We start from the raw sequence: 26746 nt of genomic DNA on the forward strand, positions 1-26746 counted from the left end.
ACAGGTCTCCAATGACTGGAAAATACTGATTTGGCTTCATCAAATATGGTGTGAATATTTTATGGTTTGGCATTGGAGTAATCTCAATACGGATGCTGAAGGTGAGTGGATGTTGGTGTGTCCAAATGAGCCTTGATGTGCTTTTCTTCAGAACAACAGTATGACAGCAATTTTCATTTTCACTTCTATTTTGAAGAGAAAAAGGCTTTTTGTTAGTAATGGGGATCACAAATGTGAAGGTCCCACAGCTGCGCTTCCAGCTTCGTTTTAAATGTAGAAACATTAAATAGCTGCTCGCAACAGAGCGCTCCATTAAAAACATAATTTGAAGAATTAAAGGGCGATTTTAACAGGGTCAGATTTGTAGCAAACGTGCATCACATGTGCAACCAGTGCTTTGATAAAGTAAGTGCATTTCATCACCCGTTGCTCACTTTGAACATTTTCAGAACTGTTGTAATGCCAAGGTTAAAATACTGTGAGACATCGAGACCCACATCCACTTCACCGACAGTCCACACAAACCTCAAAGAAAACTTGTTCTCATAGATCCATGTAGAGATTTTGAACCTGTCATGAAACATGAATGTCAAATCACACCAAATAAAGGAATAAAAGTTGGGACAAATTAAATTTTTCTCTATTTGTCTCTCATGTCTCTCCTCCTAGGAGATAATAGGGATGAAAATGAGTTAAACAAAAATACACAGCACCAACTCTACTGCAGCTATTCCCTGAGCCAACACTGAGCCAAAATCTAGAACAAAGTAGACACCAGATGTTTTCAGTGGTCAGACGAAAGTGGCCTGAATGACAACAACCATCCTTCTAGTGAGGTGCAGAGCACCCCCTGCCTCTTCACCAGATTTTCACAGTCCTCCTTGTTGAAAAGAATATTCTAGGTTATTGTGCTGTATTCACAACAACAAGGTCAGATGGGACAAGAAACATGAGAAGTGAGACAATTAGGCAACAGTTTAGCCAGGTTATCTGAAGCTCTTAGTTTGGAGGTAAGGTCTAAACAGAGGGAATCCAAAATTGAGATTGAATCTGTATGTGCACCCAACTAGCAAGGTAAGTTGTGTGATGGATGTTCTTTGTTTTCCCCTCCAAATAAGTTTTGATTATTTTATTGTGTTTCTGATGTAGTAATACTTCTTCTACAATGCTCTTATTACTGATAGAAAAGACCACGAAAATAAGGCCCAGCAGAAAGCACTGCAGAACGTTTGGAGGATTTACCAGGTAACCACTTGCATCAGCGTCTGTTTCATTTACATGTTTAGTCTGTTCTGACGGCAGCTGGCTGTTGGTATTGACAATATGCTGTCATCCACTATAATGTTTGCTTGCTAGATCAGGCCATATGCAGGCATCTCAGAGCGGAATATACCGTTCAATTAACGAGAACAGCGGCAAGAGAGAGGGGAGAGAAAAGAAGAAAGGAGACGGTCTTTGTGCGTGACAGCAAGGGAAACAGATGTTGTTAATGCATCGGTTTGAGCTGTCATTCCCACCTATAGGAGATTACACGCGCATGAAGGCAATTTCTGAAAGCACACACAGATTTCAAATGCCACTGAGCTCTAATGACGCAGCAAGACATTATCATTTCACAGCTCATCGTGCGAGGCCCTCATCAGGCACAGCACATGCACATCATCGCAGGTCTGACTGCCTCACTTATCGTGCAAGTGGGGCCAACTTCAGAGGAAACCGCCAGCAACATGCTCAGACACATGCACCCGCAAATAAACACACATGTAAGGTAACACATGCACACATGCCACCTGTGTTCGGAGGCTCTGATCGTGCCGAGATGCTGTCAGATTCACCTCAGAATGCGGCCAAGGTGGAGGCCTTTTAAGTGACAGCATCGAGGTTTGGGTGGATACAGAGCCGGTTGAATTAGGCCAAGGCTGGGGAGGGGACGCTCAGCGTGATCAAAGGCTACACTGATCCAGGTTTGACTGTTCCGTGTTGCAGAGGCGAGGCGGATGTATTCAGAGACAAAAAGGAGAAAATGCATCGGAGGGTTTATCTCAACAGCAATTATACCCGATCCTGGGACAGAGAGATGGAAGCAGAAGGAGAGACAGGCAGAAGCTGAGGCTGACAGAGAAAGAGAAAGCATAAATACCAGAGGTGGAGGGAAACCTTGATACAATTCCAGACTGATTAATGAGGAGGCGGTGAGGTGAAATGAACAGGAAATCTAGAAGGCTGAGGGTGAATCCTGTTCTTTGATCTTTTGCTTCAGTGAGACTTCGCACACGCAAAGCTGCAGCAAGCACAGTGACTCACACCTGTTTCCATAGCTATAAAACACAGAGGAAATGGAGCTGTGTTATTGGCTGGTGGATCTCTCTTGTCACAATCACAGAAGGAGGGAGGAATTGATGGCAGAGTATAGGTGTCCCACTCGAAACCCTCTGGATACGGTTAAACAGTTCAGTCAGCAAGCTGTGTGCGAGAACAGGGATGGCACGACCTTCTTTTATCCTCACATGGCCAAGCCCAGCCGTACCATCAAAGCCAGCGCACATGCCGCCAATCTGTGGTTGCACACAGTACTACACCTCAGTAGCCTTATTGTGTGCCTATAATGAAGCCAAGACAGAAGAAGATACACAAAGATGGGAGACAAGCAAGAGAGGCAAAGGGCTCCCAAAACATCAGCACATCCCACAGTGAGCCAAGGGCCATGAATCCGATTAATAGTGTGATGTGAGAGCTAATGCTATTTATGCTCTGAGTCGGGGTATGGATCATTGAGATAAGAGTCTAGTGCTAAATGCGGAGGGACAGCAAATTGCAAATGGCCTGTTATCTAATCAGCCAATGAGGCGGGGTATCTGTTATGAGCGACAGCGCTACAGACATTTCAGCGCAGCTCTGACCCCTCATTTGAGTTCATGTGAGAAACATCAGAAGTTTCATTTCAAGGTTTTCACTAATTCTGGGATATTCTCATTACGACTTATTATTTTTCCTGTCAAATATAAACTTTCTGCATCATTATGTCAAAATCATGGCTGATAACATTTCCAAAAAGGCTGTCATCTCACCCAGCTTGTTATTGTTCAGACATCTCAGCTGAAGATATAGTCAGTCACAGCTCATTTATCTGCAAGTCTGTTTGTCTTCCTAATGAACCGCTAAGCTTCTCTCTCTCCGCATCATCTCTCCTCTCTGTTCTCCGGGACAGACAGTCAATCAGGGATTGCCACTCAATTTGATCGTACAAATTCATTATGCAGTCAATATTGTAGAGACACTGCTGAGATGTGCGTCTGATATCAGGATATAATCTGGCTGAAAATTATTTACCACTTACAGGAATTCATCAGTGTCGGAAATGAAGCTCTGGAGAGAAAGAGATATAACTTTCAACCCACTGGAGTACTCTGAACCATTATAAAGTCCAAATATTGAACATTTCTCATATAGATTTCTAGAGATTACCGCGGTTATTGCATTTTCAGATTGTCCAGATTCATTAAACACTTAAATATTTCATCAGGACTGCACCAATATCCTTTTGTTCACTTCTTTTTCTGTCTGTTGCTCTCTTTTTTTCTGTCTTGCACAAATATATTGAAAACCTGACAATTCAAATATTTTTTTATTTGTTTTTTTTTTTTTTTTGTTTGTTTTTCAATGATGCCACTCAGAGAGATTAAAAGAGATCAAAAAATATTTCCAATTTTTAGATGGAACATAATGATATTATTTAAATGAAATTAAGATGTAAGGCAATGTTTTTTATCCTTTCCTCCTTTCCTCTACTTCAGGTCTGACCCTTTTATTCTTGTCTTTCTCTGATAGTATAAAAAAAATGATGGATGACTTCATCTCCCACAATGCCACCACTGTGAGGAGTCAATGAAAGACCCTGGATGCCCAAGACAAAATGCTCCAGTGAGGTGACTTAGAGAAGCAAAGGGAGATACGGCGAGAGAGAGGGAGGCTGCACACATGACAGCTTTACAGCAGCGAGAGCAAACTGACAGTAATATCTGCCTGCTCTCGCCGGAGACAGGAGGCTGACAGGCAGCTGCAACTTTCATTTGACACACAGATAGCAGAGAAGTAGCATCTCACTCAAACTCAAAACAGTCCTTGCTCACACACACGCACACTTCTAATGATAAAGATATTTCTTTCTTCCAAATTGTGCTCAGATTAAAACAATTCTCACCTGAGGGGATGCAGAGTTGACAGCCTACCCATCTTCTTTACCCTCAGCAGCAACAATTTCGCAGCCATTGGTTTTCTTTTCTACACCATACAACTCAAAAAAGGAAATTTCCCCTGCCTCCAACCCCCTCTAGTCTCCAGACAGGCACTTTATCTTCCTGTCTACAGGCGCAGCAGACTAAACACACTCTCTAATAGTGGGTATTTTCTGTCCAGGGCAAGCCTGTCTGGAGGCAGCAGGGCTCGGATCTACTGTTTGAATAACACACTGCACCCATACACTTTATCAGTAATGACAAAAAGACATAACAGGACATAAATACACACATACACTTGCCTCCATTAAAGTGCTTTGTTGCACAATAATACAGAGAGCCCATATAAAAATATGAAAGCTGAAAGCAAGAGAAGCAGCAGGTTTGAAAGAGCAAATTCAAAGAAACTGGTTAGGCCAGAGAAAGTTTAAAAGAACAAATGACCTTCTACTTCCAGCCAGTAACAGAAAAAGTGGAAACAACATGTGAATCTGAGGGAAAGATGCAGCTTTTCATGACCAGAAAATCTTTACTTTGAATCCTAAAACATATGTGGGAAAAACTACTCATGGCGCCTCAGCTCTCAGTGGACGCACACGGCCACCAACACAGGATGACTGTGGCTTTTACTGGACATCTTGAACAGTCCTGGGGCAGCGAAGTGAAACAGAAACAATAAAAGTCATGAGTCTGAATGGACAAGTTTAGTAAACTGTGGGCGAGAGGAGACAGCAGCCTTGTGATGCTGCATCTGCATAGCCATGTGATATTCATTGAAAAACACAGCGAGTGTTGTCTGTGGTGCTTCAGATTCAATGCATATGTGCGTTCAGCTTAAAAGGGAGAAGGAGAAATTATGAAGAAAAACATCATCCATATTTAACTCTACCCTAGTGAGCACTTTTCAGATATTTTCATTCATTTTTACTATTTGAACATTGAGCTTTCAAAACCACCCACATGCAGTGACCGAAGCTCAACACTGCCTCCTCCTGGATATGGAGCGTACATGACAAACAGCCAGCAAAAAAAAATTCCTTCACATGGAGTGATGTAAATTTAGCAGACCACGTTAAAGAAGGCATAAAGTCAAATTTGTCAAAATATAATGGAAAAACATGCAAACAGGAAGTGTCAACAAATCCTTGTGTGACCGTGACAGTGGAGCTGTCATCGTGATTTGATTATGTTATTGGTATCACAAGCTTGCCTGTTAATTAAATTAATACTATCAAACACTTCTTCGCCGGTGGTTTTTCAATCATAGCAGTGAGCTTGAAAGCTTTCATTCGTGTCTATGTATAACAGACCAAAAAAAGGTGTGGAGAACATTCCTGTCAACGGAGAGACAAGAAAGACGAACACACAACTTTTGGTTCTGGGTGTACTCTCTGTAACGGGAAGGAAATGTAATTGACACCTTCTCAGATTTGTTTGAGGTAGCCTCAACATGGTGCCAAGAGTAAATATGAAATAGAATATCTTTCATATAGGTATGTCTAACTGGTGTGTGGCATTGCAAACCAAATGACGCATTCGTTTGTCAGAGGCTGAGGATCTAAATGTCAGTGCAGTGACACAGTGTGGGCTGAATTTAAAGTTGCCAAGAAAGTTTGTTAAAGTAATAACTATGGCCCTCACAGCAGACAGACATTTCCTTACACTCTGAGTCACCACTAAGCCTTTCATTCCAGCTATAATAAATGCTCTTTTCCTTCAGCACAAAAACTGTGTTTTTTTTTTGTTTTTTTTACCTCTGCGTGATATGTTAGTTGGCCCCTAAGACGCCCACCAGCCTGTCCTCTACAGACTCATCTCAGCCAGACCAACATCACTTCTCAAATGTCCCTGCAGCCACATCTGTGGTGTGAAGCAGGATGGCTCTTATTCCTGAAGCTGATTAAAGTGAGTCAGTTCCTCAGGTTGGTATTAACCCAGCTGAGGTTATTATCGAGCAGCCACTCTTTTCACAGCCTCTTGCCAAAATGAGCAAGGACGTACTGGAACAGTTTCTCTTACGTACTTTTCACAGTTTCATTTCTTGTCAGTAAAGATAGATTCTGTCCTGCAGGTCTTGGAGGTAAAACCGGTTACAGTTGCTGTAAAATAATCCTTTGAAGTGTGTGCTGTCAAATCTGACAAGAAAATTAGCACAGATCCTCTTTTGTGTTTATCAAGATATTGTTGTCATCTCACCTTCTGCAACTTTCAAGCTGTTTTCAGCCAATAGTGCCAGCATTACTGCATAGATCCTTTGTTATGTTCCTTTTGAATTACCCTCAAACAATATGAGGAACAAACGAATTGGATAATTTTATTAATTCCCAAAAAGGACGTGCTCTTTTTGTTTGTACTGTCTGTTGAAAGGTCAGAGGTCGAAGTCAACTACTGAAGCTGGATCTGAAAGCAGCTCAGTATCTTCCTCAAGATGTCAGCTGATGGGAAAGCACCTGATTGTGTTGATGGTAAGTCAGTAACTAGTCAAAGCAGGGAACACCAAATTATGTATAACTCAAAACAAAATCATAGCACACAATGGGATAGGTCTGCTCTAGACCCCATTTTTACATTAAACATATATTCAAAGCGGACACAGATACTGATGCAATAAAGCTTTGTTCATTTTTGAATGGAAAAAAAATTTCCAGAGCTGCAGGTGGCAAAAACAAAACTGGTAACACTGGTATCTAAACAACCAGAGAGACAATAAATGTAAAGTTACACTTATTTGGGACCAAAAACATAAAAATGTCATAAATTAGCATATTTTTCTTCTAATTTCTAAGGAGCTACACCTAGAGAGGAATATAATTATTATAACTATTTTTCAGCAAATGTGTCATTAAATAGAAAGATTTGATGTTTTATTTTCAGAGTAAAGATGTTAAGATGTTCAACTTTATTTGGTTTCGACCTACCAGCTACAGCCGCGCCACCGGCACTGAACAGCCGACTGAAGACCTACGTGCAGGCGCAGTAACTCTTCTCTCCGCCCGTACACAATCTTCGTCAGCCTCGGCGCCGTCGCTCCGCCCCTCCTCTTATGCTAAACATGCTCGGTATCCGGAAATTAACAATCCCGTGATGCAAGGGGAGTGCTCGCACAGCGTCGGGTTGACAACAGTACCTTTCTCTATCCGGGCTTTAAAAACGTATCTAGCCGATATCGTCAGCTAATGGTGTAGCTCCGTCGTCGTCTGCCGACATGGGCTTGCCGGGGGCGAAGGCTGTCGGTGGATGTTAAGGACTTTAAGGGCGGGATGAGGCTGCTGCTGCTCCGGACCTGACGAGATGCCGCACAGTTAGCTTCTCCGGAGGTCAGATTTATGTGCCGCACAACAAGCTAGCAGGCTAGTTGAGACACCGTGGCGAGTCAATAACAAACGGGGAGCCATGGCGCGGCTGGAGAAGCTGTCAGACTTCGGGGACTACACCGGCAGTAAGGGGCTGACTGAAGTGCTGGAGCTGACGAGCACCAGTCTGTCAGACGTCCGGCTGAGCCCAGATGGTCGTCACATCCATGTCATCCTCCGCAAGCCTAAAGCCGGTCTTGTGACTTTTGACAAGTATGAAAGAGCCCAGCTGCTCCAGAACCAGAAGAAGCTGGATCTGTGGTTGACACGAACTGTGCCCATTGTGGATATTTTATATTTGGACCATAATAATAACAACTCAAGCGGCGGCAGAGATACAGCAGCCGTGGCGGTGGTTTATGAGAGTGGAAAAGTTGAGTTTTGGAAATTCCAGGAGTGCAAAGCTGGCTGGCATCTCCTGCAAACATCGGACTTGTGCAACAGTCCCCGGGCCAGAGTGGTGTCTGTCTGTGTTTGCTCCAACCTTATCATCTGGTGTGAGGAGAGGCCGCCCTCAGAAAGCTCCCCTGCCCTCAGCTCTACAAGGAATAAGCTGAGATACTGTGTTTGCAGACGTGACTTTGAAGTGGAGGAGGGGGCTGTCAGCTTGGGGGGAGTGAAAATCGCCCTCCACAACAATCCTAAATTCACTGTGGTCAGCTCGGGTGAATATGTGCATCTTCTTCCTGACTTGAAAGTGAAGCCGCTGTTGAGCATCTCCAAATTCTTCCTCTCCTGGTCCCCCCGCCAGGACTCCTTCAGGATCAGCACCACATGTAAAAACACTCCCCTAAAAAAGCTTTCAGCTAAAGAGTCTGACTTTAAGAGGCTGGTGACAGACTCTTTGGGATATTTATCAACTCTCGAGCCACCTGAGATCTACAACTTCTCTCCTACAGGCTGTGGAGGCCTGCTGCTGCTGCTTAGCACAGGCTGGCTGTGTCTCCTGCAGAAAGATGGGATGCTGCGGCAGGTATTCAAACAGGCAGACAACTGCTTGGTAAAATACGGTACTCACACTAGCCTCTGTTTGTACCAGGACACCCTGGCGCTGCTGGTAGGGCAAAACCTGCACATCATAGATGTGAACAGTGGCAGGGAGCTGGAAAAGATTGTGCTGAAGAGAGAGGGGCTGTTATATGCGAACCGCGCTGAAGGACGGACACCTCACCTGCTCTCAGAAACTGGGATTTTTGTGGTAGTGAACAAAGAGACTGACTCCAGAGATTGCAACTCTAAGATGAAGCCTCCTGGTTTCAGTACAGTGGAGGGGGTTCATCCTGGAGCCCTCCTGGTAGAGGCTGTCTTTGAGGAGGCCTGTAAATACTACCAGCAGAGGAGTCTGAGCAGCACCCAGCTCACTGTGGACACACTGAAGAAAGGAGGTAGGTTTCAGGCCCCCATCTCTTTAGCCTCCATCCTCAGGAACTACTTCAGCACAGGGTCGAGGCAGAAGGGAGCAGAGCTGTCCCAGAATGGAGGCGGTGGATGTGTGGCAGGGCAAGACAAGCTAATGGGCTCTCTGGAGGCTGAGCTGAAGGCTCTGGTCTCTCTGGAGGAGGTGAAGGGGAGTTTAGTGAGGGGAAGTGTTAAAGAGGTGGAGGCAGTGTGTGAGAATCTAGTTGAGAAAGAAGTAGTCAGACTGCTGTCATCCTCGGAGCTGGATAAAGAGACTCTGCTATACCTGAACTCCATCTTCAGCATCTTCCCTTCCCAGGCGTGGAGAGCGGCGCAGGCTGCCCTCCAGCTACACTACAACGGGGAGGGCTCTCTGTCAAGCAGGGCGCCCCCAGATGTGTGGAAAACTGTCCTCACTCCTGCCTCAACCTGCAGCACCCCGGCCACCCTCCGATTTACAAACGGCGGGCCAAAATATAATCACAGCCTCAACGGGGATTGCTTTGCCAACTGTAAAGCCAAATCTCCAGGCGCCACTTCAACCCTGCCCGTGTTTGAACTCCTCTGCCACTCAGTCTTCCACTTCCAGCCCAGCTGGCTGCCCAGGTTCCTTGAGCTCGCCCAGCAGCAGGGCTCAGCCGGTCTGGGCCTGAGTCTGGCCTCGTCCTCCTGGAGCTTCTCCAGTGGGAGAGGTGGGGAGGGCGGGGAGAACAATGTGCCGCTCTATAAACGAGCTCTGTGCGTCTTGTCCAGCCTGAGCCAAGACAGAGACCAACACCAGGACTTGGAAGTTGAGCTGCTGCTGGTCAGCGGGCGGCCTAACGCCATCCTGCAGGCGATGAGGGTCCTCATGGCCAAGCAGGAGTGGGAGCGGGTCACCCAGGTGGCCCAGAAGTTCTGCAAACAGAGTCCCCTGCTCAACAAGGAGATTTTCACTACTCTGCTGTGTGAGGTGGCCCACCACAGAGATCTGGACCCATACTTGGACCTGTTGTGGACTCTGTGCCCTGAGGACCTCACTGTCACCACCATACTCAACTTGGTGCTGAAAAGCCTCCCCTCTCCTAACACCCCCTCTTCCTCCTCCTCTTTCTCCATGTCTAGTACCACCTCCTCTTCCCCTGCTCCCTTTGCGGACCCCCACAGCAGCCAGTTGACCATCGGACTGTTGAAACCCCTGCTGAGGAAAGTCCTTCAGCGGGAGACCAAGCCCAGCCAGCGCTACGCTGACATCCTCCAGTCCCCGGTGTTTCCCCCTCCAGCACCTCCTCGTCAGCCTGCAGAGCAGCCCAGCACAGACTCTGCTCTAGGCAGCAACATCTCCACACCTCTTCTCGCAGAAACACCGGAACAGCAGTCGTCCACACACACAAGTGTGCAAAGGGCCAGGGTGGCACTGCCTGCTCACCCATTCTGATTTACATCAAAATAAACTAAGCACACTTACAACAGAGAAACAAATATCTCTTTGTGTTGACAATCAAATGAAAACATAATTGCATCAGTATGTTCCAGGTATCATCAGTGGAATGCAGTTATTTGATCGTGTTTTTAAACAGGTTGGTAATTTCAGATGAAGTGTGACATCTAGAAACTATGAAATGACTACTGAAGATCTTACCGGTGTACTGCAGGTAATTTTAAGTCTTATTGTGTATATACTGTATCTGCAATGTTATTTATCTCTTAAGCCTTAACTGCACGTGAATGAGAAAGTTTTTGCATAGTCTTGCATTGAATAATCTTAGCCTTTATTAGAATGTCATTAATAAATAATAATATATTGTGTTTAACTGCTCAGTCCAAAACAAAGCCACTAAGTCCAATGTTTGTGTGGGTACCTGTGTGTAGAAAATTGGCTGTCTAAAGTAGCTGATGTCTGCTCACTGTAGCCAAGTATAGCTGCCTTTCACTTGCTGATGTCAAAGTGCATTCCTGCAGTGGGTAATCTACTGAGTTTTATCCAGACAAGCTGGCCTTTGTGTTTGAATGTTTGTTTTAAGTGAAGTATGATTGGGAAGGGGAGGGGGGGGGCAAAGGTTCCTTACTTCTAGTATTGTATTTGACATATTACAAATGCTTAAACATTAACCTGGTTTCGATGGGTTCAGCCGTCTGTGAACAAAACCCCAAAACAGTGTACCTGTCCAGCTTCTCCCTCCCTTGTTTTTTTTTTTTTTTTGTTGTTGTTTTTTTCCCCCATTCCTGTCGTCCATTTTTCTCTCCAGACTCCATCTTGTCCCCTCTGCTCTCTCTCGCAGTCCAACTCACAGGACATTCCAGGGAAACTGACTCACAGTTCGACTTTAAATTCAATTTTGGGGGTAATTCTGTTAGGATTCAAGTGTGGGTTGGGCACGTTGTGACTGACACAGGCGCCCTGCTGCTTGCATAAGGCCATGCGCGTCTTCCTTCATGGACCCAGTGAGGGTAATGTTATTAGAGATGTTAGGCCCTCTGTCTTGCTCCTGGTATTTTTCTCCATGCTCTGAAACTGATTGCACTTTTAGGTCACCCCAGTCAGTATTGTCTGTACCGTGCTTTTGATGCATCTGTTGAACTGATTGTTTTCTGATTAAGTGTTGTACACAGAAGTATATTTAAGTGCCTGTTGTCTTCTTTTCGAGCAAGTCTGTATGGCTTGTTTTACTTACAGGAAGTGTTTTTTGGATGTACACCCCTCCAGAACAAAATGTCATTTATTTTCTAACAGTCTTTGAAAGACTACTGGAATGACAGCCCTGGGCTCTACGTGGGTGAGGGCCTGACAGTGACATCTCTAAAGTGTTGAGTGACAATCACACTCCAAAACGCTGCAGAACAATCAGAGTGCCTTTCACAGCACTGCTCTTCATTTACAGGGTAGTGTCACATTTCTGCTGCATCCCCTCAGCTTCAGCCGTGTTCTGGACAAAGAACTGGAGGTAGATGAGAGGATCTCTTCTCTGTATTGTAGAGTACAATGTGTAGCTTTTTTTTGTTTTGTTTTGTTTTTGCTGTAATCAGCTGTGTATGTGGGGAACAGCTCTTGGCCTCTACAGTCAGAAGCTGTATTTGACTTCACCATGAAGCCTGCTGATTTCTAACTCGAGTCCAGCTGGTATATCAGTGGTGTCATTCCAAACTCTGTACACTTGAACAAGCATGACAATATCTGTACGACTGACTTCAGGTCAGTACCATGAGTTTCAGTGTGTACCAGACGTGTGTCAGCCCATCTGAGAGTAACTGGGAACTCCCTGACTTCCCCAGACTTTGTCACACAGCCCAGTGTTATGACTGTTCAGATGTTAAATATTGATTAGCCTTAAACTTAAACTGTGCCTGGTTTCTGTTAACAAAGAGGAATTCCTCTTGGATTTATCTGACAAAGTTTCACATCTACACTGTTAGTTTTGGTGACCCTGCATTAAAAAAAATGAAAAAAAAATGCATACATGTATTTATGAAGAGATGCTGTATGCTATTAAACTGAAGATAAAACTTCTGTTTGCTGTCCTGAGTTTTGCATATTAATTTACTCGTCTGCATTTGTACAGTGTAATCCAATCCATTATAACAACCCTGTAAAAGGCTGTGCAGCTCACAATTGCCAGTGCTGTTGAGACTGAGGGTTAGATTACACTCTGGTAGCTTTTGAAAGCTTTAACTTGTTCCTGCTGTCACACAGTGTAGGCGACAGTGGTCACCTAACAATAAATTTATATGCCAGGCCACTTCTCTTAATGGCATTTCCCAGCATGTGTCATACATTGTCAAGTCCCTGTTTCCACAGATTGCTGTAGATCTGGTTTGTTCGGCTACGTCAGCATATTCTATTCATACTGCGGCACAACAACACACGCTATTCAGTCTCAAACAACTAAAGTGTTGAGGTCAGTAAACTCTTTTAGGTTTAGGGAACAGAGGAACAGTCTACTGCTCTAAAGGCTTACACACAATTATTCATTCATATGATCCACTGCCCTCATTTCTGAGTTTCACCATCTCCCCTTCATGGACAAATCCACTTACAGCTGCATTCTGGTGTGTGTGTGTGTGTGTGTGTGTGTGTGTGTGTGTGATCTAGTGGAAGGATTTGAGTGTGTAAATGCACCCAAATGTTTCTGTGGTCAGAGCCTATAAGAGGAATGTTCAGTCTTTCCCTATTAAGCTTCTGACTGACTGACTGATAACAACAAGGACACTGAGTCCGTGTGTGTGGATGTTGGATCTCACAGAACATAGGCAGGTAGCACATGGGGATGTGAGGGTATGATCACAGGAGTGGAATAAGTGTAGAAGTGGAATCCTGTGTGCAGGGAGTCCTGTGTCTTCAGTGTTAGAGCAGGAGGTAATAAGAGGCTTCCCAGACTTCCCAAAGGGCAACAAAACAGCAGAGATCTGCAGAAACAGTCATAACCTGATACCTCACATCCCTCAGCCAATCCCTCTATTTCCCTCCACCATTCTCTCTCCTGCTCTTTGTGTCTAACATTTTTTTCCCCTCAGATTGAGTTTCTCTCTGTCCAGCCTCTCTCGTTGGTTGGTGCAGTAACGCCATCGATTCACTTGTTCTAATTATGGATGTAGGCATCATGTATTCAATAATACATCTAAACAGATGGGGGCTGGCCCTGCCTGCTGCTCCGTCCTCTGTTTGTCCCCGAACAGCTGACTGTATCCTAAAGAGCTGCATTAATGAATGCATCAGTACAAGACTAATTTCTATCTCTTACGGTAATGTTGTTCTCAGGCCAGAGCTGATTTAGATTTCATACCTTTAGAAAAGCAACACAGGGCAATACTGAGTGATACTTATTTACATATAATCCAGTTTATGATCTCCTTAACTAGTACAACAGAACCCTTAGTGCACGTCTGTTAGTTATGATCTAATCAACAAATGAAAGCAAGGTTCGAGTTATTGTGAAATCTTCAAATAGAAAATAAAATCTTTAAAACTGTTAATTCATCCACACAGTGCCACATGAGACAGGAAAGTTCAAGGTTGAGTTCTTGAATCTGTTTGCAGGAACTGTTGCAGTAGCAGAAATGCATGACAGTAATTATGATCACATAGACACACCGTCTCATAGTAATTCAAAACGTTCTATAAGAAGTGCATCTGTGTAATCTGTGCAAATATGTACTTTATGCGTAGCGTACTTTTAACTGTTTGCCAACAGTGCAAGCAAGCTACGTCAGAGACTAAGACAGCCGATCCTCCATTAAGTCAGAATGCTCAGATCACAACTATATTAAATGATAATTACTGAGAGTTTGCGTTTTTGTAACATGTGAGAACAGCCCCGTGCAGATACTGTATTTGTTCAGCTTCGTTTCTTACATAGCATTGCAGTGGAGTGAAGGTAGGGCTATACTGGGCTACAAATGGGCACTGTGAAAAGCACTTTCATGGTTTGTGTGGAAAACAGACACAGTGATATCTGAGATTCCACTCATGTCACGGCTAAAAGGTAGAAGAATGCACAGCAGACTGGGTGCATTTGTCAGTCGGTAACATTTTTTTACTCACAGTAGTTTTCACAACAGTTGGCAGAAATGAATAAATCACATAAAGTGCTGTGCAACAAAGAGATAAAACACAATCTACTGCTGAGTACAAAGTAGTGCAAAGTAAAAAAAAAAAAAATCATTATTAAATCATGAATCACATCAATCAAACTCAAAATTTACAAAGACATTTGCAAACAAAATGGTAACAAAAAACTTTTAGTAGCATTTTGTTGTGTTGAAATAGAAATCATATGGTGACTGATCAGTGTTTGTCACACACACACACAAAAAAAAGTATTCATTTCATGATTCACACAGGAAATTGTGCTATGATCTCAAACATTACAGCAAGTATCATAAGAATTCAGTTAAAAAAGTGTTTTCCAGTGGAAGTAGGTTGTCAAACAAGAGCGAGAGACTGGCACATTACAAATCCCTGGTGGCACAGAAACACACTGCTGCGTTCTCTGTAAGCACTCACATGACTATATATCATTGTACAAATGTGGTCAACTCTCAACAAAAATCAGCTTTACAGTTTAAAATATGAAATGTATATTCTCTGAATCCAGCAACAGGGTCAGATTCACACATTAAATACATAGAAAACATTTATGTTAAATAATGGATGAAATAAACTCTTAAAATTTTTATTTAAAATGATGAAAAAAAAAAGGTCCCTGAAGATTCCCTTATGCCCTGTGCCCACCTGAGGTCAACTCAAAGATGTTCAGTGTAGTATATGAAATCTATTGTATGACCACTGCAGTCGCTCAGTAAGTGGCTTTGCTTGTCCACCACATGGTGAAAACTTGAATATAAAAAAGTAAGGTAAGGTGAAATAGGTAACCTAACCCGTTTTTCAGTTTGAGACTTAATGCCAGAGTGACAATGTGCCACATGTGTGCAGGAGAGCATCATGTGCTTATATTTAGTCTAGGGATGCCACAGTCATGCCTGCAGTCTCTTAAAGCTGTGGCGCACATATGCCGTCCTCTCAGGTGATTTTCATCTGGGCCCGCGGGATGTGGTTCATAATTATGTGGTCCCTGGAAACAGAAACATTAACAACCAGTCAAATGCAGGTCAGCACGGTCAAATGAATCAGTCATGTGATTCTTGCACAACATGCTCACACATGGACATGTATGTGTAAATAGCTCTAGTAGACGGATGTTTGTGGGGTTTTTTTGTGCTACTTACTCAAAGACATCAGAGTGCTTCATTTTCCTGTAGTATTTGGCTAGTTTGATAGAGAAGATGATGCTGGGGATGAAGAAGATCAAGCACCAGCCCAGACTGAACCAGAACGCATTCTAAGGAGAGAGAAAGAGAGAGGGCGTGTGGGTGAATACAACGCAGAATATAAAGTGATTTATAACAGTTGGACAAACATAAAAACTGCCATTTCTTGAAATCGGGTCCCACTCTTCCTTCAGTCCATATATTGGTCAGTTATGGGTGGAGCTGTGCAGCTATGGGTGAAGCTAACAACATGTGACCCTCACCAGAGACTCCACCATGTGCAAGCAGACGATGGCCTCCACCGAGTCCACAGCCACCGCCACCGGCCGACAGAGGCCCACCTGCTGTGTGATCTGAGGGAGAATACACACAGTGCAGGAGGTGAGTTCACGTGCGTGCAAACACAGACACAAGGAGCAGGTATTTTAACAAGTGCAGGCAAAGATTAGAACAGACTTTACCGTGAGTTTGGCCCAGTCGGCATAAGTAACGAAGTAACCCAGCTGACAGTCCAAAAACTTTCTGCTCTCCTAGGACCCAAAGAGAGAGAGAGAGAGAGAATAAATTCCTCACATTTTCTCCCTGCTTTACAGTGGGAAGTCATGAGGAATCAGTGGAACGCCCAGCCGTCTCACCAGTGTGGAATTCTGGGTAAATCCTCTGAAGTGACCCGTAAAGAAGTGCAATAGCATTACGATTACACAAGGCAAGAAAAGTTTATTTTATGTACTGCATTTCATACTCAATTCTTTGCATAGTGCATTAAAAACATTAAAGGTTAAGTCTGGAGTCTAATTTTTTTCTTATTGTCAACAAGTTATTATACTGCCTGTGCACAAAAAGCTTCTGCACTAGGTGTCATGTTTCTTCATTACAATGAACTTGGACAACGGTTTATTTTGAGGCCTGCTGGTGCTGTAAATACAGACTAGAGCAACAACTCCACCGCTCGAAATAATTATTTTTTAATAATAGTTTTTTACACAAAACAACATATCTGTGAGATGTTTCTAAAGATTGTCTTTCTTCAGCGGAGATGAAAGTGCCTGTGTCTGAGTGCCGCAGACAGGGCAGGGGAGTCAATGATAGATGGACGAACACATGGTTAGTTCAGGTTTTTCATAAAATAGAAATAAGAATAGAAATAGAACAATGCCAACCTAACTCTTTCAATAGAGGATGATTGATGATTATTAGGCAGGGCGAAGTGTAAGTGCAATGTGTATAATTAAAGTGTATGTTTAAGTTTCAGTCAAAGGCAGTGGATTTAAAGGTTGTTCAATTCAGAGCAAGTCTGTTTGCTGCACTTCATTTGCCGCAGGGGTAACTAGCAAGTAAATGCTGTTTCTCCATGTTTAGTTTGGGCTCTGGGGATTGTTAGCACGCTCCTGATGAGATGACCTTAGGGTTCACATGGTACAAGAGAGCCAGAGCATTTGTACTTTAAACCCTATTCTAGGAAACACTGGAAGACACCTAAGAATTATTTTCAGCTTTCTTTGTTTTTCTTAGCCATGTTTACATAAGATAAAATGTGTCATCCCGCACCTCTCAGTACATCGACTTCACTTTAAAGCAACCAGTAATTATTTATTTTAAATTGCATGTATAACTTGAAATAAAGACAAATGCAAATGGACACTAAATGTTACTCGTGCCCTGTGGATGGGGGCCAAACAGCCACATTGTTTCAGCTCCAAGCAGCACACCCATACCAACTGAGCCATAGCATCCCCCCCGCCCTCTCCCCCCTCTGGCTAAATGACTGACCCACCACAGGCATTAACAGAGCACATGGAGCACTTTTTCTTCGAACTCATGTGACTCGTGGCTCTACTCACGGTCTTGACGATCTGTGTCGTATTTGTGTTGAGGAAGTCTTGTGCTGCTCCCACGTTCCTCAGCACCTCCCCCACTGTTCCCTGGGGAAGCCAGAGAGGCGAGAATGAGCCACAGAAAGAAACACAGAAGGTTGATCTCTACTGTTTACAAAAATCCAGGTGTTGGTCAGTGTACTCACATTGATTTTTTCTGTGTTGGATTGAAGGCTCTTGATGGTTGAGTTCAGGTTTTCCTGGGGGCAAAAGCAGTATGTTTAACTTCAGATGAATGGCCGACGTTGAAAAAAGGAGCGCCAGAATGAGGATAATAGGGAGAGACGGCAGCTCAGATAAGGAAAGCTACTCACCACTTGTGGGATGATGGTTGTTTCTATGCTGGCTTGGATTTGCCTCAGGTCTCTGGCCTGACTTTGGAGCTCTTTTCTAGTATCATTGTTGGTCTAGAAACAAGACATGGGCATGAGAAGAAAATGTATGGGTTAGGATTGATGTGATGTGTTTGCAGTGAAGAAAAGCAGAGCAAAGTGTAAAGTACAAACAGGGGGCAATGTTTTATGTATGATTATGTCTTGTCACTCACCTGAGTAGAAGCTAACTGATCAAGTTTATCAGCTGTTGAATTCAGATTGATCCTGGAAATGTTGTTCATCTGAAAGAGACATGCACTATGTCACAATCACATGAAAGCACGCAATGACTAAAAAAACTACACAAAGATACACCTAACCCCATGGATGACGCCCACCTGCTGTGTGATAGCTGTGGAGTCGAAACTCTGAGCCTTGGTGGAGAAGCTGCTGAGTTTGTTTTTAACTTCAGGACTTAAGAGAGTGATGGCAGACAGAGTGATGTCTGTACTCTCAAACTGCTGCTGGATCTGGTCTGTGTACTGCGCGTGGACGACAGAGAAAACAAACACTATAAATGATGATATAGATTTAATGCACATGAAGTTATTGTAAGTTTGAACATTATTAATTTTGCACAGTTGAAACGGACGGCAAGGAAACTCACCTTGGATACATTGAGGAGTTCTTCAAGGTTTATGAGTTCATACAAGTGGAGTGTTGTCCACAGAGGTTGGTTTTCCTCACAGTCTCTGTCAACATTAACACCAAGTGAAATCAAGTCTAAGTTATTCATACATCCCAACTGGCTTTAGTCCCAGGGGGGAAAATCATGTCAGTGTGTATGCATGCACAATCACATTTGTTCCTGCATGAGAGGTGAAGTAGCATCACATACCTATAGATATCAGAGAAACTGATGTTCTTAACTCCTAAAGCCTCATCAAGCCCGGGAATTAAACCAGGAGAATCAATGAACTGTGGAGAGAAGATGCAATAACATTAACACTCGTCTGTAGCATCTTTGTATGCCCCGACATTATGTGTGCGAGTGCAGGTGTATGAGCTGCTGTGTGTGGCGACCTTTATCAGCTGTCCGTTGTTCCAGGGCCGACAGACCAGAGTGTAAACGTTCCCACCCAGCAGGAACAGCAGCAGCACCACTATCATGAACAGCCAGGAGAAGAGGAAGCTGAATCCTGCACCCCTGCAGCCACATCCACAGGTCAGAGGTCAAACAAACGCTCAGGAGGTGAAACAGTTGCAACAGTTTGACATTTCCCCTCCGGTTGAGAGCTATATGTGACTAAAAGATGAAACCAACATTACAACCCAATGCTCACATCATGAGGAAGGTGCCGCCACAATCCGCCGTGCAGGAGCGCTTCATGGGGTCGTCTCTGGGTTTCAGACCCACAGGGCCCAGGACCAGACCCAAGAGGTTACACACCACTACCAGGAGCACCACGCAGCACAGGGCAACACACACTGCCCATCTGGAGAAGAATACACACACAATGAGTGATTTGTGGCTTCTTCTTCCACTGATCATGTGTGTTTGCACCTCCAGGCGTTTTACCTAATATACTCGGCTCTCTCGACCTCTGGGGTGACCCTGCTGATTTCTACGCGCACCTGATCCAGAGCCCCCGACACATTGGTCAGAGCAGGGATGTTACTGGTAACCTGTGAGATCTGCGTTTTTATGTCACCCAACTGCTGCTTGCTTTCTAAAAAACAAACACAGAAAGGCACACACATCCAGTATGTTTTTAAAATTCACCATGTTCGATTAAATACGTGAATGAAGAGACTCACATTTGTGACTGTGCTCACTCACTTTGAATGACATCCTTGGTGTCATTGATCACCCTCTGGGGGATGCTGTTAAAATATTCCTCCACCTGAAATGAAGACAAGTAGTACATTAATTTTCATAGTAGCAAATAAACAGTGATGAAATAATATTTATTTGTCTACATTTGATTGAAAAAAGCTTGAAAAAAAATGTTATTTATCTCTTTTTACACATATTCAATGCATTTTTAGTTATGTAAAAATCCATTAGTCGCATTTTATTCCATTATCTTTGGTTAAAAAAATCTTCACACATTTTCCCCATCGATTCACAAATTCTAATATTCTAACAAAGAAGATATTATATTAGAAACATTTCTGATTTTATCATCATGTTTTCAGTGGGGAAAAAGTCACTGACCTCCTCAATTTTTGATGTGAGGTTAATTTTGTTGACTTCGTCCACTGCAGACTGGAGCTCATTCAAGCTGGGAATCTGTGAACCATCACGTTATACCATCAACCGACAGAAGGAGGCAGCAGACTTTCAGCAAAACAGACCCTCACAAGTTTTAATTGACGTTACAAGAGCCACAACGCCACGATTAAACGTGGGTTCCAAAGAATAATGAATGGCATCTCTATTTTTTGTCAATGTCTTCATCTTCATGATGACGTTATACAGTGTGAAACACATTTCCTCAAAATACTGACGAGGAGAGGAGAGGAGAGGAGAGGAGAGGATGCATGTGTCACAGTGTAGGAGGAATAGAGACAGATGGAGGGAGGACAAATCAGCTGTTCAGACAAAGCCAGAAATGAAGAGGTCTTATTATGTGTCACACTGTCTCAGTCTGCGTCAGAGACAGTTTGACTGCATAAATGACTCTTCCCGTTGATTCATGATAACGTCCTGTTAAACCCAGTAACAGGGGCGGATTCTTATTCTGTACAGTGAGTTCCTAACTAAAACACAGGAGTGGACGTTCAGACCAAACTAATTAAAAAAAGTAATTTGCCTGTGTTGTTCAGTTCATCCATTCAAGAAGAAAACATGGGAATATCCCACACTACACACTAGGTGACACGAAAACCAGTACTTACAGTGATGGAGGTGTCCAGTGTTAGCTCCTGTAGCTCTGGCTTGAGAAAGTTACAGCCGTTACAGTTTGGGTTGGACAAAGTGTCATTGATGCGATTTCCAATGGCGCTGACATTGGCCTGGAGCTGGTCAACGCTGGACTGCAGCTCGGCCAGAGACGAGTTCAGTTTGTCAAGTTGAGCACTGGTGTTTCTAATCTCTGCTCGCACAAATGAAAAACACATAAAGACTAGTCAGTGTGTGCACGTTTTTTAAAATAATAATAACTATTTCAAGACTTCCATCTCTCCCTTGTGATGTGACGGGGCTTTGAAATAAAAAGCAGCTTAATGGGAGTTCAGAACAAAAAGTGAGCACTATGAGAGAAAGAACAAAAGGGAAATCATTGTTATCCAGCTGCTTTTAGTAAAGCGTAACAAATATTTTCCACATTGCTCTGCGAAGCCTGGTCTGTGTTACTCAAAGAGTCAACGTGCAGTGTTAAGAAACATGTTGGTAAGTGATGTATCAGCACTTGGTTTCTCATCACAGAAAGTTACTGCAGCCAAGAAATTATGGTTTCATACTAGACCAATTACTTTTTTTATGTTGTACATGGTGATAAGCTGTGTAAACCCTCACCAAAGCCTCCTGACACAGAGAATGCTGATATTATAGTCAGATGATAAAGGTTGAAATTCTTTACACATTTTTAGGAAGGATTTTTGTAGCCAAAGTATTAGCAGATGTTCAATATTAACAAAATCATATTTGACTCTTTTACTTTTAAGTAAGACATCTAAACAACAGTCAGTCCAAACTGAGGATCTGCTTTACAGCCCCTGGGCCTGTGTCCAGCAGGCCTGCACAGAATCAGTCCATGGGGAGGGACAATTATTTCTATATTTGTATGTTTCTAGATATGTCTTCTCTAACAACTATATAAAACAGCTGGTAAAAAAAAAGTGACGCCTGTCACTTCGCAAAACTTTTCAATGTCAGGGTAGGAATTAAATGAAGGGAAACTGCACAATGCACGTATGAGCAGGACCCCACCTGTGATCACTGATCAGATATTCACACAGGCATTTACACGCTCAGGCTGAAAACAGGACCGAGCATGCAGGCACTTCATACCTTGGTTCAGAAGTCTAACTGGGTGCAGCGCTGGCTCCAGAGTTGCCCTGAATTGCTCCTGGATCTCTGTTCCCAGCTGATGTCCAATGTCTAATTCATACAGACAAAGAGATGGTTGACCATGTGAGAACAGACACTGTAGCGCACAAAAGTGGTTCCTCTGTTTGTAGATAATTAGTTCCCTGTTCTTACCATCGAGGTTTCTGGTAACCTCTTGTATGGTTTTGTAGCTCTCATTCACCACATAGTCAAGTTGCTGGAGATATGCAGAGGAAAGACCAACAGTTTCAAAGTGTGCACATACAGTAAGACATGGGTTGAAATGCAAAATGCAGTGTGTGAAGGACTGATTACATAAGCTAATCGTTCATACTAGCTTTTGCAAAATGAAGAATAAACAAAACACAACCCTATCTCTTCCTCCACCTCCATTTTCCCACTCTGTTGTATCTTGAGGTAAGTGTATTGACACTGCAGAGAACAGGGCTAGTCATGATTAGAGGACTGGGCGTCTGTTTGCATCTCACACAAAAGCTGTCGAGTCACAGCAGATTGATGACGGGGCTGCAAGACCTAATGTGACTAATCCTAAACAGACTCTAACAAGATCATTTACCTTTTTTTAACATCGTAAATGTTTAAGAACAAAGATCAAAAGTAGGCTAATAACTCAACCACTGCTGATAAAAGTTGCCACACTGAGGTCCCAGACCTTTGACCTTTGTGTATCTCTATACGCACGGTAATCAACAAGAGGTTTTCTCTTACCTGAGGCACATCTGTGAGGAAGGTGTGGATGTTGGCTAGAGTTGTGTTGAGCTGCACTGGACCCTGATCCACACTCACTTTGAGGGCTTCATTACTTTTGAACATGCAGATGTTCCCAGCGCTGTAAACATGCACGCACACACACGCACACACACACACACACACACACACACACACACATACACATACACAGACGCAATGAATTATGTGTCAGGAACATTATGTTGATGTGAAGGAGAGGAACACAGGCAGTGAGGCGCACACATTCTAGCTGCCTTTTTCCAATGCTTATTTCAAATAACACACCATTATGCTGTTCAGAAATACACACACTCACAGGATAATGATTGTGGTGACAAATGCACTCCAGTAGAGTGTTCTCCTGCGACAGTGAATGGAGGACGTTTGCTTCTGGTACATCTTCCCACCACAGTTGCCACAGCAGCGGCAGCACGCCAAGAAGAAGCCAATGATGGGCATCAGAATGATGTACAGGACGCCAATTGCTGCACATACCAGGAATCCCACTTCATATACCAGGGCCTGAACACAAAACGCACACACACAAACAGACAAATGTGTTACAGCTAAAATGGAATAAAATATCAACTTTAAGGAACTGTCGCGTCATCAAACCAGTGAGACATGACAAAAACAGTAGTTTTACTTTCATCTGTTGACAGTCCACAATCAGAGAGCATGAGAAAGCCTCAGTAACTTCAGTCGACTGGTATTCATACACACAAAGATGCTTTAACATTAAACATTCTCAGATTACCACCTCGGAGGGCTCTGTGGAGGGTGTGTCTGTTTTTCCCATGTATGCATGACGTGTGTAAAACTCGTGTGCGTTAACTTACTTCTTTGATGAGCTCTTGATCTGACAGCACTCGCTCCACATTGTTGGCTATTTTCAAGATTAGATCTAGAAAGAAGAAGGAGAGAAAAAAAAAAAGTTTTTAGTGGCTCCGTGTTTTGAAAAACTTCAGTTTTTAGAGACCAGGAAGTACTAATTACTATTCTTCACTGCCAGCTTCTGTCCTACTCTTTCATACTCTTTCACATACAAAAGCCCAACCAATGGGACAATGTATCCTCTGCCCCGTAAAAACATTTTAATCTATCACATTGTCAAAGTGGGAATCTGACACCTCCATCTTGTGGTTACCAGGAAACCAGAATAGCTTTCAGGAGAGATTAGATTTTCAAACACACAAAAAAAACATAGGATACAAAGCCTCCCGTTTGTGGTCCCACTGAACCCTGTTGTTTTGGATATCACAAAACACAGGTGCAGGTAAATGAGGAGACATGTTGTTCACACAAGCTATTTATGTAGTTCTCACTATCTGTCTGTTCCACGTCAGATGGCGGCAGGGCATAAAATGTTCTGGAAATTTGCATCGTCATCTCATTGCTTTGCATTTCCTTTAATCTCTTTATTTTGCTTTAAAATGGTTTAGTTTTACTATAAAACTCTGCTTGGGGTTGCATCACAGTGAGGTTTGAACAAATATTGTCTCATTATTTTAGCATTTATTGAAGGACTTTTCATAATTTTCCTTGTCGCTGTTTCGCTGGCGGGTTAAATCCAGGAACCCAGACCAAAGGCTGGTTGCCAGAACCACCTGTATGCTTTAACCAACAACACAGAGAAAACATCATGGCTTTTCAGTTCAGCCTTGGATAATGAGTAGGCAGTTCTTCACAAATCAGAAACAAATCGCTAAAATGCACAGGCTAAATAAAAATACCTTTTGGGTTGTCAGGTTGTGAACATTTGAGTGAAGTGAAGGATCTGTTTGGTGTATATGTTGTACCAATGCTTTTTTTTTTTTTGGCCTTTCTAGCTATTAATTAATTAAGAAATACCCTTCCACCATTTATTATTTACTCATGAACATTATAACCTCAGGATCACAGGCTTATTGTGTAGCATAAACCTCCAGTTTACAATAAGCAAACAAGCCATTTGCCTTGTTGTAGAGCAATAGAACAACTGTTGACAGGATGGATGGTTTCAGAAGTGAAACACAGGTCTCTGATCATTAAGTGGCTATCAGTTGAAATCCTCTCACAATGTCAACATTCAATCCACCATATCCAACATGATGATCACTGACAGCAATGACTTTGACCTCGACAAACATTAACAGACATTGTTTATGTCACTTTGTCTGGGTTTTGAAATGAATAGCAAGCAGGAAGTAATGTGTGAAATAGAGAAGGGTTTATGGTACAATTACAACAGATCACAGGCCCAGACAATCGACTACAGGTGCGTTAGGAGTCTGAGTCATAGGAAACACTGGTCTAAAGACATCACACTAGGATATAAAGGTTAAAGATTGACCAGGCAAAATACAAGAATGTCCATGAACTTAATTATTTGCCAACCCTGTCATCTTCCTGTATGGCTTATATGGAACAGAGCGGAGGGGGAAGGCTACCACTGGTGGCCTACGTTTGCCCCATTAGGGAAATGTTGCCCAGCACAGAGCTTCAAAACCAAAAGATTTCAATGTAATTTAAATTGCACCTGGTTGCTCTGTGAGCTAGAGCCTGAACAAAGTGTTATGGACTGAATGAGCAGATAGGGTGCCATGAATCAAACATGACAGGAGAGATCCCAGAAGTTTTCTTAGTGATGATGACACTGACCTCCAGGAAATGGGTTAGGCTGGACTGTGTGGAGGAAGGACTGGACCAGAGCAGCCATAAAGCCCTCGCTGATGTCATTTCCTGTGTCCTGGTACTGGGGTTGGGTGAGGCTCTGCGGGGCCGCAGCTGCTGCACAGGTGGTCTGTGGAGGGACAGACTGGGCCACGCTCAGCCCCAGCAGCATCACTCCTATGAGGATCCTGAGTCCTCCAGCACTGCCCCGCCACCTCCAACACTTCGTACTCTCGCATAACCCCATGTTAATAAGTGAGACGGGTGGGGAAAGAGTCGACCCAGAGAAATCAGGTTTATGGAGTGATCACTTCATGGCACAAGCTCTGTTTTGATGCATCTGGAAACAAGACAAAAGGACTGAGTACAATGACACACTCTGACAAGGCAGGAGAATTAGAGACTAGAGAAGAAACCCACAGAAACCCACAGACTGAGTCACACAGAGGGAGGTCACAGCACTGTTCCTTACAAAATGGCAATGGAGAAAAACTGCTGCTATAAGAGACGCAACAATGGTATTTTGTAAGAGGAAAATCTAAATGTTAAGCCAACGCCTGTTTAGATTCTGAGAATAAGTGGTGCCCTTTAAGCTTCTGTTTCATACTATACTTATCCAGACTCTATTTTCATGGAATACAGGAGGTGCTGACATTTATAAGTTACAGGAAAAGTCTCAAAAAGCATGATATGACACATGAAAGATGACTACAACCTGTGACGTTGTCTTCTGGGTGTTTACACTGTTGTGTAAACACCCAGAAGACAACCTCAGATACCTGCATCACTTCTGTTTTTTGAGGGTGTTGCTCCCTTAAGTAAATAACTTCACAACAGTAAAGCCCCAGACTAACTAAACACATCCACTCCTCATACAGTTAAAGCAAGCTCTTCAAGGCGGAAAAACCTTCTACCAGTTTTTGCTTCTTTTTTTTTTTTTTTTTTAAGACACTACCATTGGATGACCCTCATTCACCTAACACACAGCAGCATGAGGATATTTACTGTACATACTGGGACTCTAGAAACAGGCTGTCTGAGCAGTTCCTCCTGGTCTAGGCACTAGTCCAGGTAAGGGTGTGAATGAAGGATTATTTTTAAAAAAAAGTGAGATCAAAGTGAAAAGAGGGCAGGTAGAACAAGTAGAAATAGAAAGGTAGAGGAAAACAGAATGTAGACACAGAGTGAGCAATTAGCTGTTTTCTTTCAGTGAACTAACCTTCCTTGGCCAGACAGTGAAGGACAGTTGCGCTGCTCCTATCTCCAGTAATTCAGTAAGGGGTGTGTGACTCTTGCAGTCCCTTTAGAAACCTGATATGCTCCGCAGCTGCGCTCAGGTTGAAGTTGACTGTGTGCTCGCCTGGAGAACACT

General features: G+C 43.3%; 2 protein-coding genes across 2 annotated transcripts; one reads left to right on the plus strand and one right to left on the minus strand.

The window, feature by feature from the left end:
• The first annotated feature begins 7204 nt into the window (after positions 1–7204).
• LOC139622943 (BLOC-2 complex member HPS6) lies at positions 7205–12473 on the plus strand. The gene has a single exon (XM_071480677.1). The coding sequence runs from the start codon at positions 7629–7631 to the stop codon at positions 10401–10403; it is 2775 nt and encodes a 924-aa protein (XP_071336778.1). The 5' UTR covers positions 7205–7628; the 3' UTR covers positions 10404–12473.
• A 1997-nt stretch (positions 12474–14470) lies between these two features.
• On the minus strand, positions 14471–26746 carry prom2 (prominin 2). The gene is made up of 24 exons (XM_071480678.1): positions 26594–26746; positions 25363–25714; positions 23562–23626; positions 23039–23244; positions 22702–22822; positions 22126–22189; positions 21934–22023; positions 20820–21016; positions 20137–20211; positions 19759–19822; positions 19498–19648; positions 19262–19414; positions 19002–19125; positions 18817–18896; positions 18586–18670; positions 18317–18460; positions 18152–18220; positions 17919–18011; positions 17751–17804; positions 17572–17652; positions 16192–16260; positions 15994–16083; positions 15689–15801; positions 14471–15534 (listed from the first exon to the last, which is right to left on the minus strand). The coding sequence occupies exons 2-24, from the start codon at positions 25619–25621 to the stop codon at positions 15483–15485; spliced, it is 2499 nt and encodes an 832-aa protein (XP_071336779.1). The 5' UTR covers positions 25622–25714; positions 26594–26746; the 3' UTR covers positions 14471–15482.

Source organism: Trachinotus anak, unplaced genomic scaffold (assembly GCF_046630095.1).
Source record: "Trachinotus anak isolate AG129_WGS33_773 ecotype Australia unplaced genomic scaffold, CSIRO_AGI_Tana_v1 ptg000007l, whole genome shotgun sequence".
Taxonomy (NCBI): Eukaryota; Metazoa; Chordata; class Actinopteri; order Carangiformes; family Carangidae; genus Trachinotus; species Trachinotus anak.